Source organism: Rissa tridactyla, chromosome 2 (assembly GCF_028500815.1).
Source record: "Rissa tridactyla isolate bRisTri1 chromosome 2, bRisTri1.patW.cur.20221130, whole genome shotgun sequence".
In the NCBI taxonomy this organism is placed as follows: Eukaryota; Metazoa; Chordata; class Aves; order Charadriiformes; family Laridae; genus Rissa; species Rissa tridactyla.
The window spans coordinates 9,593,776-9,607,533 of NC_071467.1; the positions used below are offsets into that span (position 1 = coordinate 9,593,776).

General features: G+C 49.3%; 1 protein-coding gene across 2 annotated transcripts in view; it reads left to right on the forward strand.

Annotated features, from left to right (window-relative positions):
• The first annotated feature begins 4,656 nt into the window (after window positions 1-4,656).
• Window positions 4,657-13,758, forward strand: part of KCNQ3 (potassium voltage-gated channel subfamily Q member 3) — a 214,598-nt gene continuing 205,496 nt past the window's right edge. For both annotated transcript variants that reach the window (XM_054193166.1, XM_054193167.1), the window contains exon 1: window positions 4,657-5,003. In XM_054193166.1, the coding sequence (XP_054049141.1) occupies window positions 4,657-5,003 (347 nt within the window). The remainder of the gene's footprint in view (window positions 5,004-13,758) is intronic.

Sequence of the window (13,758 nt, forward strand, 5' to 3'; positions counted from 1 at the left end):
CCCTAAAAAAAAGTGCTTGATGTGTAACTCTAAGGAAGAAGGAGGATATGGATGGAAAAAGAGGAGAGAGGAAACACTTGAGCTGCTGAACACTGAAGTCAGAGTAGACAAGGCAGGTTGGGTCTTTGAACAACGTAGCTGTGTCAGCAAAGTGCTGTGTCTGCAAGAGCAATCCCCGAAATCAGCACCCACGGGGCTTCAGGTCTCTTTTATGGCTAGACTGCTCCTATCAACTGGGTTATCAGTGCTGCACTTTGTACTTACACTGCCTCATTTGGCATTCACCAGTAGGCGCTTCCAGGCTGGGCGTAGGCTCGTTGGTAGATTTTCTGGGCATCCCAGTAGTGAGTTTTAACAGAATGGTTGAAAAGGATCGTGAAGTAGGTTTGTGCATGGGTGGAGTCCTCCTCAAAACCTTTGGAGGACAGTGCATGAGGGTGCTTGATGGAGCTTCTAAGAAAGGTTGAGCGGAGGTTGGTGTTAGAGAGCAGCTAAAAATGGGATGAGATCTTCTCACCCTAAATGAGAAACAAGAAGCCTTGAAGGACTGCAAAATTTTCGCTTGATAAGATAGAGGAGCCAGCAGAAGGAAAGAAAGAGAAAGGCAAAAAAATCCACCACCACTTGTGTGCTTACAGTGAAACCGAGATCCCACTTACCCTATGGTTACATAGCTTCACCCTCCATGTGCTGGGTCTTGTTATTGCCAAGACTGGTAGGTCAAGAGGTCCTTGAGCTTCAAATCTTTCATCCCAGAAACCGATCCCTGTGGTTCTGCTCTTCAGCACCTTTCTCAAAGCGTGTCCTACTGAAATAGTACGTGACATTTTAACGACAGTTTCTCTCATGCTATAGACAGCGTTGCTTTCTGCTCCCAGTTCCTATATATCCCCCTGCCCATTTTTTCAAGTGCCAGGTCTTTGCTCCTGTGTCACTGAAGCTCATGATCAGCTGTTGCCCCTTTGCCCCTGAAGTCTTTCGCAGAGTAACTGGTTTTCTGTTTGAAGCTTTCCTTCTTGTAAACACGATCCGGATCTTCCAGCTGAATGTGCATGTGGCTCAACTAAAACACACTCTGTGTGTTTGTGTGTGGTTTACCAAGCAGTCCTGTGCTTTGTCATTCACAAGAACCCAGCTGATCTGATATCTTATGAATAAGCCAAGATAACGCCACATTATCTTGACCCACAGATATAATCCCTTCCTGTTTTTCTCCGATTTTAGGCTACAATCTCTACGATGAACCAGTTTTCTGTTTGACAAGGGCCAGCACAACCTACTGGGAGATGCTTATTGCAGGTCCCTCTGCACACTCCCAACAGAGCCTCTTACGGCCTCCTGGCTGCAAACTCCAGCTCGGCAGAAGCACTTGCTTTTGATTACAGACATCTCCAGTGTCAGCCAAGGAGGTGGATATCAAACCTGTGCACACCGGGTGCTGCCAGCAACACATCATAAATAATAGTAATGGAGCGTAATTGCTCATCAAGCCAAATCATAGCCTGGAGTGCTCCATCTGGCCAAACTCCCTTTGATGTCAGCGGGAGCTTTGCCAGCAGGTGGGCAATAGCACTGAGGTCCCAAACAGCAGTTCCGCCAAAGAGGTACCGCAGCACCAGTACCAGGGTCTGATCCAGATCCCCTTGATGGTGCTGGGTGTCTTTGCTCTGATTTAGAAGGCTTTAGCTAACTCCCCTTGCGTTACACTGCTCCCTGGCCAGTACGACTACGTCTGTGCAATAGTTATCCCAGATGGAGGAGTATGGAGGAGGAGAATTCCCGACACTAAGTAATGGGATTTTAAATTTGGAGAGGAGATGGAAACTCTTTCCTGTTGGGTCTCAAAAGGTGGTTTGTATGGGGGTGATTTGGAACTTGAAAACGTCTGAGCGGCTGTCTTTCGGAGGATGCAACTGAAAAAACCCCAAATGTAGCTGGTACTGAAAAGTGTTATGTCCCTGATGTAAGGGTTGTAAAAGCCAAACAAACTGATGTGCCTGCCTATCAATCGCCTATTGCTATTTGACATTGGTACAACCCTTTGCAGGTGAAAATAATTTACTGCCCCCCACCCCCCCCCCCCCCCGTGAAAATTATTTACCATCCCCTTTTCAGTTTGAACATTTACTGTTGCGGTTCAAAACTGTGATGAACTGGTTAGCTATAAATTTTCTTTCCTTCCCCCTTCCCCTCCCACCTCTTCCTATGTAATGCTGGGATGAAGTCAAGGCATGGGGTGTTCTCTGAAGTAAGTGCTCTATTCTCAGTGCCCCATACATCCTCACTAATGCTTATAGCTCCCCTGTGGTATTGGGAAGTATCATCGCTATTGTACTGAGGTAGAACAGGAGCTGGAGAGAGATAAATGGCCCAGTTATCAAAACTTCCTAGCCTCCCACAGCCCTCCTTGGGAATACAGCTATAAATGACATTCAAATGATGCTGATAGATGTTAGCCGAGCGGGGAGCGGAATGCGTGCCTTCCCGGTGCCGCGCTCGGGCCAGCCACTTCTTGCTGATAGTGTCATGGAGATCTCAGCAAACCCGACACTGGCTGCTGACGCGGTGGCCGTGGGGGTGAGACACCGTGCTGTCTGCTCGCATCTGCTTGTGGACAAATCCCTTGAGGTTGCAAAGGTTCAAAATCAGATGGAGCCTGAGACATATTAATGCTGGAGCTTGCAGAGCTGAAAGCAGATGTGTTAGCTATGAACTGGGAGGGGAACAATAGCAGGGGGAGCTCCAGGCTGTGAGAGCCATTTTTTCTTCTTTGGCACTGAATCTGCTCAGTCTGGACCCTCAGAAGGTCCAAATATCAGAGGGGAAACAGTCCTTCTTCCACCCAGCAATGGGATGGCAGAAGTGTAATTTTTGTGTGACCTGGGACATCTCCAGTAGTGGCCTATAGTCTGGTCCAAGGTAATATGGCCCCTGCAGCCCTGTGGTAGGTCCAAAAATCACTTCCAGGAGCTCCCTGTCCATCTACTGTCCTTCCTGGTGTGTGAAACAGGAGGGCTGCTCAGCTCACAAATCCCCTGGGGAATGGAGCGGGAGCAGTTAGAGTAGGTGGCAAATCTGCTTCTCTTATAAGTCTGGAAGGGCTCTTGGGTGTCTTGGCATCTCTTCAGGAGATACCAGGAAAACTCCCCCATCTGGAGGAGGAGGAGGACCTCTCATGAAAATAACCAGCAATCTGTAAGGCTTTGTCTTTTTGTCTTTTTAAAAATTATTTATTTATTTTTTATTATTATTCTTATCAGGCGAGAAAGAAAGGCTGTGTTAGACCCTTTTGTATCCTCCCAAGGTGTAGCTATGCGAACGCTCAGCCCTGCAGTCAGGTTTTTACTCAAGAGCAGCTCTGCCAGGAGAGGGCTACGATGTTGCTGGTGTGTTCTGCCAGAAATCCCAGGGCACCAAAGGTGCAGGGCACACAAAAGCTGTCTCTTCCCACCTTCTTCACGGCCAAATTCACATCCCTTCAAGGATTTAGGGCCGAGACTGGACCGGGATGCTAAAGCGGGGGGGTGGGGGGTAGCTATTAGTCCGACGGTCAGGGCGGACCCCCCCGGGGCTGCAGCCGGGCTTGGCTCCCCGGCGCTGCTCCCTCGGGGAGCGCCCCGGGCTGGGGACCGCAGCCCGGGCTGGGGCAGGAGCAACATCTCCCACAGGAGACCCGTGCAAAAAGCAGCTCCGCGATGGGGCCGGGGGCTGCCCGGCCGTGCTGTCCCCCACCCCCAATCCCCGCTCCGCGGGCGGAGGCTCCGGCTGGGCTCGGAACGAGCCGCATCGTCAGGCAGCGCCTCCAGCCGCCCACCCGCCGCCTCTCCCGGCATCCTTCATCCCCATCCTCCGCTCCTTCCTGCTCCGGCGGTGAAAGCAACCCCCCGCCGGGGGCCGGGGATGCCCTCCCCCTCCCCTCCCCTCCTCTCCCTCCCCTCCAGCCGCAGCGGGGGAGGGGGGCTGTGATGCTGCAGGGGGATCCCCGGGTGTCGAGCGGGGTCTCCCCTTCCGCCGGCTGCCGGGATCTCCCCGCTCGGCTCCGGCGGCCCCAGCGGCGGCTGTCGGGGGCTGGCAAGCGGGGCCGGGGGAGGGGGGGGGCGGCCCCGTGGCGGAGAGCCGGCGCCGGTGCCCCACGCAGCGTGGATGACTAGACACCCGGGGCTGGGGGAGCGGGGGGCGGGCGCCCGGCTATTTGCTGGCTGCATACAATGGGCCACTCCCTAACGTGAGGGCTTGGGGGGGGGGGGGGGGGGCGGGGGGGGGAAGGCAGGAGCTGGGAGGAGGAGGAAGAGGAGGCGGGAGGGGGGGAGGGTGGGGGGGGGAGGAAGGGGCTCGGGCATCGGGCTGGTAAATAAACTCCGCGATGATTTCCCTCCCTTGCGCCGGCCCAGGTGCCCGCCGCGCTCCTGCCGGCGAGGATGACCTGACGGGGATGTGAGCGGGGATGTGACTGCCTCCCCCATCCCACCTTTATTTTTTTACCCCCTTCCCTCCCTATATACATATATATATATATATGCATCCATGTATATATATATACATCGATAAAGAAATCATTTTTTTGGGGGGAGGGGCGGGGAGCTCGGATCATGGCCTTGGGGCTCCCGGGGCTGCCGCCGCCGATCTGCAGCTCGCCTCCGGGGCCCGGCGGCGACCATGGGGCTGAAGGCTCGGCGCGGCGCGGCGGGCGGTAGCGCGGCCGGCGGGGCGGCGGCGGCGGCGGCGGCGGCGGGGCGGCGAGCGGCGGCGGGCGGCGTTGGCGACCCCGAGCAGGGCTCGCTAGCCCTGGGCACCGGCGCCGACCGCGACGGGACGCTGCTGCTGGAGGGCGGCGGGAAGGAGGAGGGCGGCAAGCGGAGCCCGCCGGGGCTGGGGCTGCTGGCGAAGACCCCCCTGAGCCGCCCGGTGAAGCGGAACCACGCCAAGTACCGCCGCATCCAAACTTTGATCTACGACGCCCTGGAGCGACCCCGCGGCTGGGCGCTGCTCTATCACGCCTTCGTGTGAGTAACGCGGGCGCGCTGCCCTCCGCGGAGAGCGGAGCGGGGCGGGGGCGGGGGGGGATGCCCCGGGGGTTGCCCCCGGGAGATGCGCCCCGGGGGCCACCGTTTTGCTTTATCATTCTGGGCGTCAGGCGCTCCGGGGGTCTCCCTCCAGCACCGAGGTGGGGGTACAGCAAGGGTCTTATTACGGGGTGTGCTGGTTGGTTGGTTGGTTTATTTATTTATTTATTATCTGTCGTCGGGTTTTCCAAAATGAGCAAGCTGCTTTTAAGTCTGTGTCTCTCCCCTGCGCGTACACCCGCCTTGCCTTGGAGCGGCATGTCCCAGCCCCTGTGGCTTGGACCCTGGAAAAGGGGTGCCAGAAAGACCCGAGTGCTGAGCAGTTTGAAGGCTCAAAAGTGCGTAAGGGGGAACGCTGCCGGCTCCAGTTCAGCCTGGAGCATCGCGTGCGGTTAAACTGGCTGGTATAAACCCCGAGTGAGCCGACTTTCAGTAGTTGAAAGTGTCAAATGAAAACCGTTGGCTTTTGGTCGAGTCACCGTCACCCCGCAGTGCATGAGAACCGAGCCTTGCAGTGCTGTCAACCAGAAACTTAAAACTGGCCACAAGCGAACTGAGACGAAACAAACTCGTTTTGTGGCACAAAGGTGACAAGTCAAATAAATGACCACTGTTTTGCATTCCTAAAAATTCTGTTCCCTTAAGTTTTCATAGGGAATGTAGAAAAACTAAATCTGTTTACAGCCCAGAATGGAGTTGTCAGGGTTCTATTAAAATAAATGTGGGCTTTAGTGTTGTGAATGTGTTTGAAAATGCAAGGGATTATCAGTGATCATGGTGTTACTGTTTTTCTTTAATGCTATAGCGTCTACGGAGCTCTCTGTGATAGAGGATTTAAGCAATGATTTCTGAAATTGGTTTATTTGCCAAAGTCAAACAAAGTGCTCTCGGCTGCATGGGCTGTGAGCCCGGAGCTGGATCTTGGGAAGTCCTGACCATCCGTGTAGTCTTTGCACTTGCCAATAAACACCTTGAGTGCAGGGCTGTGATTTTACCTTCAGGCAAATTTCTCATTGATGTTTGCAGGGATTTAGCCCTGGGTGAGGAGTAAAAGGCAGCGTTCGCTACTAAAGTGCTGCTTGTGCCACTCACTCATTTCTGCTTCCCTCTTGTCAGTGTTTTCGTAAAGTCCATCTTGGGACACAGGTTCCTGCTTTCCAGCTTCATTTCTGTGAAAATGCGGACACTGGATGCCGTGACACTTTTTCAGTTCTTTCGCCCCTTTTTTTGCTGCAGGAAACCCTGCGCTAGCAGGCAGGCGGTGACAGCATTTGGGGTGGGTTGTGCTGGGAAGAGTCTTTGGTCCGGAGCTTGCTGTTCGATCGTGCTCAGTGTTGTGTAACGCTGTTTCTTGTTGGGGAGAGCCACGTCTAGACAGAGGGGCTCCCCGTTTATCCTGCCTTAATTAACACCCCCCCCCCAATTGCATAAGTGGGGCTTTATGAGCAGTTTGGCATCTCTCTGTTTGTGGCCCAGCTGTGGCAGCTGGGTTAAATCCATGCCCAGGCTCATGTCTGGCTATACGTAACAGGACGGTGGATGAGTCTAGAAAGGCTGAGACGAGGGGAGAGATTCACGTTTATTTGCAATGGTCTAAGAATTTCCAAGTCTCAACATTCATTTTAGATAGCTCTCCAGATGTGTGGTAAACCTTAAGATCCTTATGCAACATGGATCATAGAACGGGAAAAAATTCAGCATGTTTGTAAGGTTTGATCCTTCTTGGTTGTGGACCCGATGCACTATCTGGCCAGCTTGTCTTTGGTGGCTGCTCAAAACTGAGATGTGGGTCTGACCTGCTCTCATAGAAGTCAATAGCAGTCTTGTTAAGACAATCAGTGCCAAATTCAAATTTAATTAAAAAAACCCCCACTTTTTGGAGTCCTTATCCTTATAGGAAGTAAAATACACAAGTCCCGCTCCCCAGCACAGACATCCCATCCTTTCCCAGGACACCCTGGGGGGCTCAGTAGTCCAAGGCTACCCTTAGCCACACTGTATTTCTGTTCAGTCTCAGCTTCTCCTGAACTCAGTGAAAGTTGTGGGCTCTTTACCTCACTGTAGGATCAAACTCTACAAAAGAAATCTGCCGAAAGCGATGGAAGAGTGTGCTGAGATCTCGCTGACAGGCTTCAGAGCTTGTTCCTGCGACTGGAGAACGACGACTTGCTGGAGAGCAGGAGCAGTGCCATGGGGAAGCAGCACCTAAGCTGATGGATCCAGACTCTTTGTTCTTGCTTTCAAATGAATTGTCTTTTAACATTTTTTTTTCTTTCTGAAAAGGAGTCTCTCTCATGTTGGAGGTGCTGCTGTGACCCTGCGTAGTGCCATCCCAGCAGTCCCCCAGTGCTTCTTTTCACACTAGAACTGTTCACACTTTCCCTTGGGTAGGTGAGAGATTGCCAGCCTTTCCATAAAAAAAAATACAAATTTGATGCTGTTTTAATTTTCAGGAAGAGTCCCATTTATCTTAATGACACGTTACACTTTGTCTCAATCTTCTGAGTAACTTTGCAATAAATAACATGCAGCCAAAATTAAGAGTAAGAAGGTTGCTCTCGGATACGAAAAAGCCGAGAGAATAAGCAGCCGAGGGCCAAAAGGGTTTGCAGCATGGGTGGATGTGATGAACTCCTTACAGACCCAAGCATTCAGAGGCGTTTAATGAAGAGATGATGCAAAGGACTCCTGTGCTCTGTATATCCCAGGGTTTAGGAGGTGGGAAGCTCCTGATGGAAAAAGGTTGTGACTTCCAGGACACGCCGAGGGTGTTGGGTGGGGACAGGAAGGGGCTTTGCGAGGCCTTTGCAAAAGCTTTGGATGCCAGAACTTTTACAAGGGTGGTACAGATGGGATCTCGTTAAGTCGTACAGTGATACCCATATGGCTGCAAAGGGGTCATGATCCTGTGTGTATCTCACTGCTCTAATGTGCACATAAATATGGTTTGACGCAGTGCCTGTTGTAAACACTCACTTTGGTTTAGGTGGGGTTAGATCTACTGAAATGATTCAATGTATTGAAATAATTCAATGAGAATGCATAAACGTGATCGGGGACTACCAAGCCCTGGAGACAAAGATGCAGGGGAGAAAGGGGTAAATTCCTGATGGCAATTTTAGTGTTCTGCTTTCACTGGCAGTGATTTACGGAAAGCGACATGAGATATTTTCCTTGCGATTCTTCCTCCTTCTTTGTTCTGCACAAGTGAGTTTGTCCAAGCCTATCCTTATAGCGAAGAGAAAGGTGATTTGGTCCCAAAGACGCTGATTCTGTTTCCTTCACCATCTGAAAACGTTTATTCTCTGGCAGCTCTGCTAGGCATGAAATTTACCTCACACCCATGAAGTTCCCCTCTGCTAGGACACCAGGGTTCACAGACTTCTTGGCAATATGGCAATATCTTAATGGCATAGTTGGGAAGAGAAAATTGATTTTCCCATGAAAAAAATTTCGCCTCTGTAAAGCTAAACTCCTGCAGAACATTTTCAGTAAAAAATTAAAATAAATAAAATCTGGTTTAAGCTTTGAGGTTTTTAATTTGGAAACGTCTCTTGGGGGTTGTGGGTCGGGCTACAATCTATGGCTGCTCTTTTCTGAGCTGGTGCCCCTGTAGGGATAACTGCTGTTCCTGCGGGGTGTTTCCCTTTGTGTTGTGCAGCACAATATATTGCAGGAAACCCCTGCGGTTGTGCCTCGTGGGATGCGTGCTTTGGCCAGGGAGACCAACTGGAGACCTGTTGGCCTCCACGAGCCATCCAAACACTTTATGTACAGAAGCATAAAGGAATCAAATGGAAAATTGAAAACAGGTAAGATTTTTGTTTTCCAGTTTCTTTTTAATTGTAAGCACTAAATCTTTGGTGGATAATGGACAGAGTCCAGAAAGGTAACAAAATTCAGATCAATTTGTGGAAAATTTTCAACCTGACTTAAAGAAAAGAGAGGCTGAAGGAGAAGTAGCTAGGAGATACTCTTATTTTCATACCATCCTCTTAGACAGCTACAGACTTTACTTTCATGGGAAAATAAGACTAGGAAAAGGCTTGGGATCAGGTTTTCTTTTTTGTGAAAGCGTGCAATAGTGGCTGCCCTCTGCTGATGTGGTTCACCACGGCATACCTGCCGATGGGAGAGGGAAGCCATGGGGAACACTTGAAAACCCTTCCCTATTTGCCATGCCATCTTATTTCAATACCTTTTAATGCCTGGAATAAAAAGACGAGGCAGAGTCACGCGATCCATCAAACCGTCAGTGTTTCTGGGAAGCACCAGCGAGCACCTCTTGCATGACTGATTGTGGGTGGGTTGTTTGCGGAAAAGAGTGTTGAGGGACTCGGAGAACAGGTTGAAGGTCTGGGGACTTTCCATTATACTCCTCTTTGCCCTTCGGGAGGTGCTCCGTAAGATGTGTTGATCCGTCAGCCTGTCTGTGTCAGCCATCTGGGCTGAGATGGGAACATGGTCGGGGTAAGAAGGACAAATATGAATCCTTCCTTGTCCTGTTTGGCACAGACTTGTGTGTCTAAGTGAGTCCCCAGAGCAGCAGAGCAAGACTGGTCCATTAGCAATTGCCCTTTGCTCATGTGCTCGCCAATACGAGTTCTGTTTTAATTATTTATGCTAATCCATTGTAATGCATGGATAAATATTCTGCAGTATACTTTGTAAAAAATAATGAAGTCTTAGTCATTGGAGACCTCACCGCACACCTCTGCTATTGCATCTCCGTCGAGGCTTGCGGAGTGTGCCCTGGGTCTGTGTGCGGTTTAGTGAGATGCGACCGTGTCATCTCAGCTGCTGGGACCAGCTGGCATGGCAGGCTGTGCTCACCAGCTGCTGACACCTGGGGTTTGCTGGTGGGAACGAGAAGGGTCAGCAGAACCTGGGGGAGCCACAGAATGTATAATCTGAGCAGTTTGCCAGCCACAACCATAGCTTCAGAATTGATTCAGCAGCTCGTAGATGCCCAACGCTTGTTTCAGCTCCAGAGCTGAAATGATAGACCTGACACTTTGGTGGGAATAGGTGTGTTTTCACCTACAGTCTCATAACTCTTTGCTAGGGTGTTGGTGCTGACAGCGAGACCCACTCCCATAGTGGGTACCCATGGGTCGGGTCGGTCAGCTTGTGCCCTTGGTGTTGCCATGGCTACGCTTCTAACTTGCTGAGTTTTGGTGCTGCTTCATGCCTGTTTGATGGGCTTGCCGGAGCTGCAGGCTCAAGGCTGCCTGGAGCACAGGCATGCAGCTCAGTGTCCCCCCAAAATCCCTGGGGATGCAGGTCCCTGAGTGCCCTTCTGCAAGTGCAATCCGCTGTGCACACCACATGGTGCAGCCTCATCTGGATGGGTGTTGAGATCCACCGCGGCCGGTGATGCATGAGGGAAGGTGCGATGTGTGGGCGAGCATCGGTGATAACAGCGACAGCAAACACTCAGCAGCCAGTCTTTTGATGCCGCCAGCTCAGCCGAGGAATGAGACCCTCAGAAAATAGTCATAGCCCCTGGTGTAATTTCTGTGAAACTGAGCAGTCCCACATTTCATCATTTTGACCAGATGTGATACAGCAAAACCATTCCAACAGCCAGCAAATGGTGTTTTTCTTCTCTTTTGAGAAACTTGGTAGTGAAGAGTAGCATCATCTCAGTGCTGCCCCAGCAGTCCTGGAATCAAGTCATAGAATCAAGTCATAGAATCATAGAATCTGTTGGGTTGGAAGGGACCTTCAAAGATCGTCTAGTCCGATGGTCCTTTAATGATAAAGCCCAGGACTAGAGTTATTGCAATATCTGCAGCGCAGCAGCTAGGGGTGGTAGGTAGTCTGGTTGGAGGTACCACTCGGCTTGTAAAAGCCATCTCAGTTTCTTCTCGTGCCTCTCTGCTCCTCACAGCAAACATCATCAGATCATCACGGGGCACAGCAGGGTCTGGGCACCTCTGGGTCGGCTGCCAGGTGGAGAGGTCACATGAGTTTTACTTCTTGTTTTAAGCTGAGATGGAGATTGGGGAAACGTTTCAAAAATGAGCAGGGAGAGACCTTCCACACCCATTTCTCTCGTTTTGGTGCAGAATGTAGAAACATTCAAAACAAACCTAATGGAAATAATAGTAACTAAGGACTATGCATATTAACAGCTGGCTTAAAAAATCCTCACATACATATAATGCCAGTTATATACCACTGTGTGCTTGAGTGAACATGAAGGTGCCCCAGCAGTTCCTACTTCTCCCAAACATGACCCCAAAGGCATTTACTCACCGGGCATCTTTCTGTTCTTTCTTTGGGGCTCCTTGTCTTCAAACTTTTCTTGATTAAATCATCTTTATTGATAGCTTTGCCAACATACAAACCTGTGCATGTATGTAGAGCACAGTTCTGTACTTCTTGGTCCTTTCCAGCATTGAGATATATGTGCAAGGTCAGGTGATGGCTTGTATATTCAAGGACAAGGTCTGAATTTGAATATTTTGGATCTAATTTAACAACCGTAAGAAACTTTCTAAACAAAATCAGTCAAGTGAGTGTGAAGATCAGTTATATCTTATTTAGAAACATAATAGATTGGTGACCTTTGATATAGCCAGGCAGCTGGGTGGTTGGGTGCTACTATGATCAGCCTTGCATGGTATAAATAAATGATAATGTTTATTCTTGTATTTAATAACGCTATATTCCCTTCTTGTGCATGGAATTTTACAGAAGGAATGAAGGCACGGAGACATTGCATCTGCTATTGCTTCTGGCAGATACTCTGTTAAATGGGATAACTTAAATATTAATAGCTTTACAAGGAATATGGTCCACAGGAGCCGTTAAGTATATGCTGCCTTCTGTCTTAAGATGATAGTTGGGAAATTTAGCATTTTCTGTGGAGAGAGGGACATGCCCAGGGATATTTAGGTTCCTGGTAACCTACTTTGGAAAAGGGCACTGTGGGAGAACTTTCAGGCTGGAAATCTATAAATTACCTTCTCCAGCCTTAAGTGATCAAACTACTTAAGAGCATGTTTAACTTGGAGCAAGTGAAAGGTCCCACTGACGTCAGGAGGAACCTATCCAAGGTGACGCAGCCAAAGCAGAAGGGCGTGACTGAGATTTGGTGGAAAGTAGCACTAGGTATCATCATCTTCCTCTGCACAACCAACCTGCTGCTCTACTTGGGCTGTGCGTGATCGTCCTAAGCTACTGTTCTCCACAGGACCCATCACAGGCCTTCATCCCTCCCCTACCTTAATAGCCACCTCTGGTTATAGTCACCAGGATAACACCTTGCCCTCCTTACAGGTGCTGCCTTTTGCTCATTTGTGTGGCTTTTAAAAACCATGCTGAGGTGGAGTTGACTATCTCCATCACTGCTAAATCTCAGTTTGGAGAGATGCTGAGACCCTGACATCCGAAGCATCCAGTGTCTCTCTTGAGGTGGCATATGCTCTCACTCCCTTCTCCTAAATGCATTAATCTTGCTATAGTTTTTCCTGCTTTTTCTAGGTTGCTGGTACGTGGTGGTGGAGCATTACAGGTCCATTGTATGGCAGTGATGGGAGGAATCATAATCCTGCCTGGGTTGGCTGTTGTCTGTCTTCCTTTGACTTTACAGGCTTTATTTCATGCTATGAATGCTTGCACCTTGCTTGTCCTCCCTGTGTTCAGAATTCTTTCTGAGAGCTGTATGGATGCGTTTTGCATTCCTTCGCCGAGCTGTATTAGTTTGTGATTGTCATGTTGACTTTCCAGTGGTGTTGTCTAATCCCAGATGCTTTTCATATTTACTTTCTTCTGTCCTCACTGGTGTTTTGATCACCTTCCAGATTAGTACCTCGTAATTTTGTTAACATTTAATTTAATTCTTTTTGTAGATCATTAAGGAAGCACTTAATAAGACCAGAACTAAGAAAATCCATTCAGCATTTCACTAAATAACAACTTCCCCCTTCCTGCATAGTACGGTGTCATTTGTTATGGGTTTATTTATAGCTCTGAAGCCAGTTTTTCATTTCATGTAGTTTCTCCCAGTCATGTGAATTAATACCAGAACTAAGATTTTATGAGACATTGCACGTATGTCAAAACAGCAAATATTTCCTCATTTCTTTTTGGTAAAACCTGAATGCTGGGATATGTTTATCCATTTAGTTCAGTGATATGCATTTAATTGTTATCTTCCCATCTCAGATTTTCCATGCTTTTGACATGGTAAGTGTTTATCTCCTGTAACAAAATAATTCAATGTTCGTAGTGCTGTCCGCCGCTAGAGTAGATCTAAAGCAATGCTGAAGGCTTAAATGCCCCGATCCACCCAAGTCCTAGTTCTTGTATATTTTATGGGAGCCATTAGATTTGGGTTATACCTAATTTCAGGTGAAGGACAGAGATGTTAATCCTTAACCAGAAGATTTTTTACAGGGCATTCCCCCCTGACTGTAAATAGAGAGTCTAAAATTTTCTGTTTTCAGTAGGGATGGAGGAGAAGCAAGTACAGCTGTTGAGGGACTGATAGTGAAATCCCTGAAGCGCACGGTGGGGAGCTGCCCACCAGGCTCTCAGCAGTGCAGCATCAGCTCTGCTTATCTTTGTTCCCCTCATGCCTCTCCATGCACTGCTCAGAGTGTTTATGAGGAGGGATTACACCCTGAGGAGGGAATGTCAAGAGCAGCTGATTGAAATTGCAGGGGAATTAATTTAGGAAGGTAAT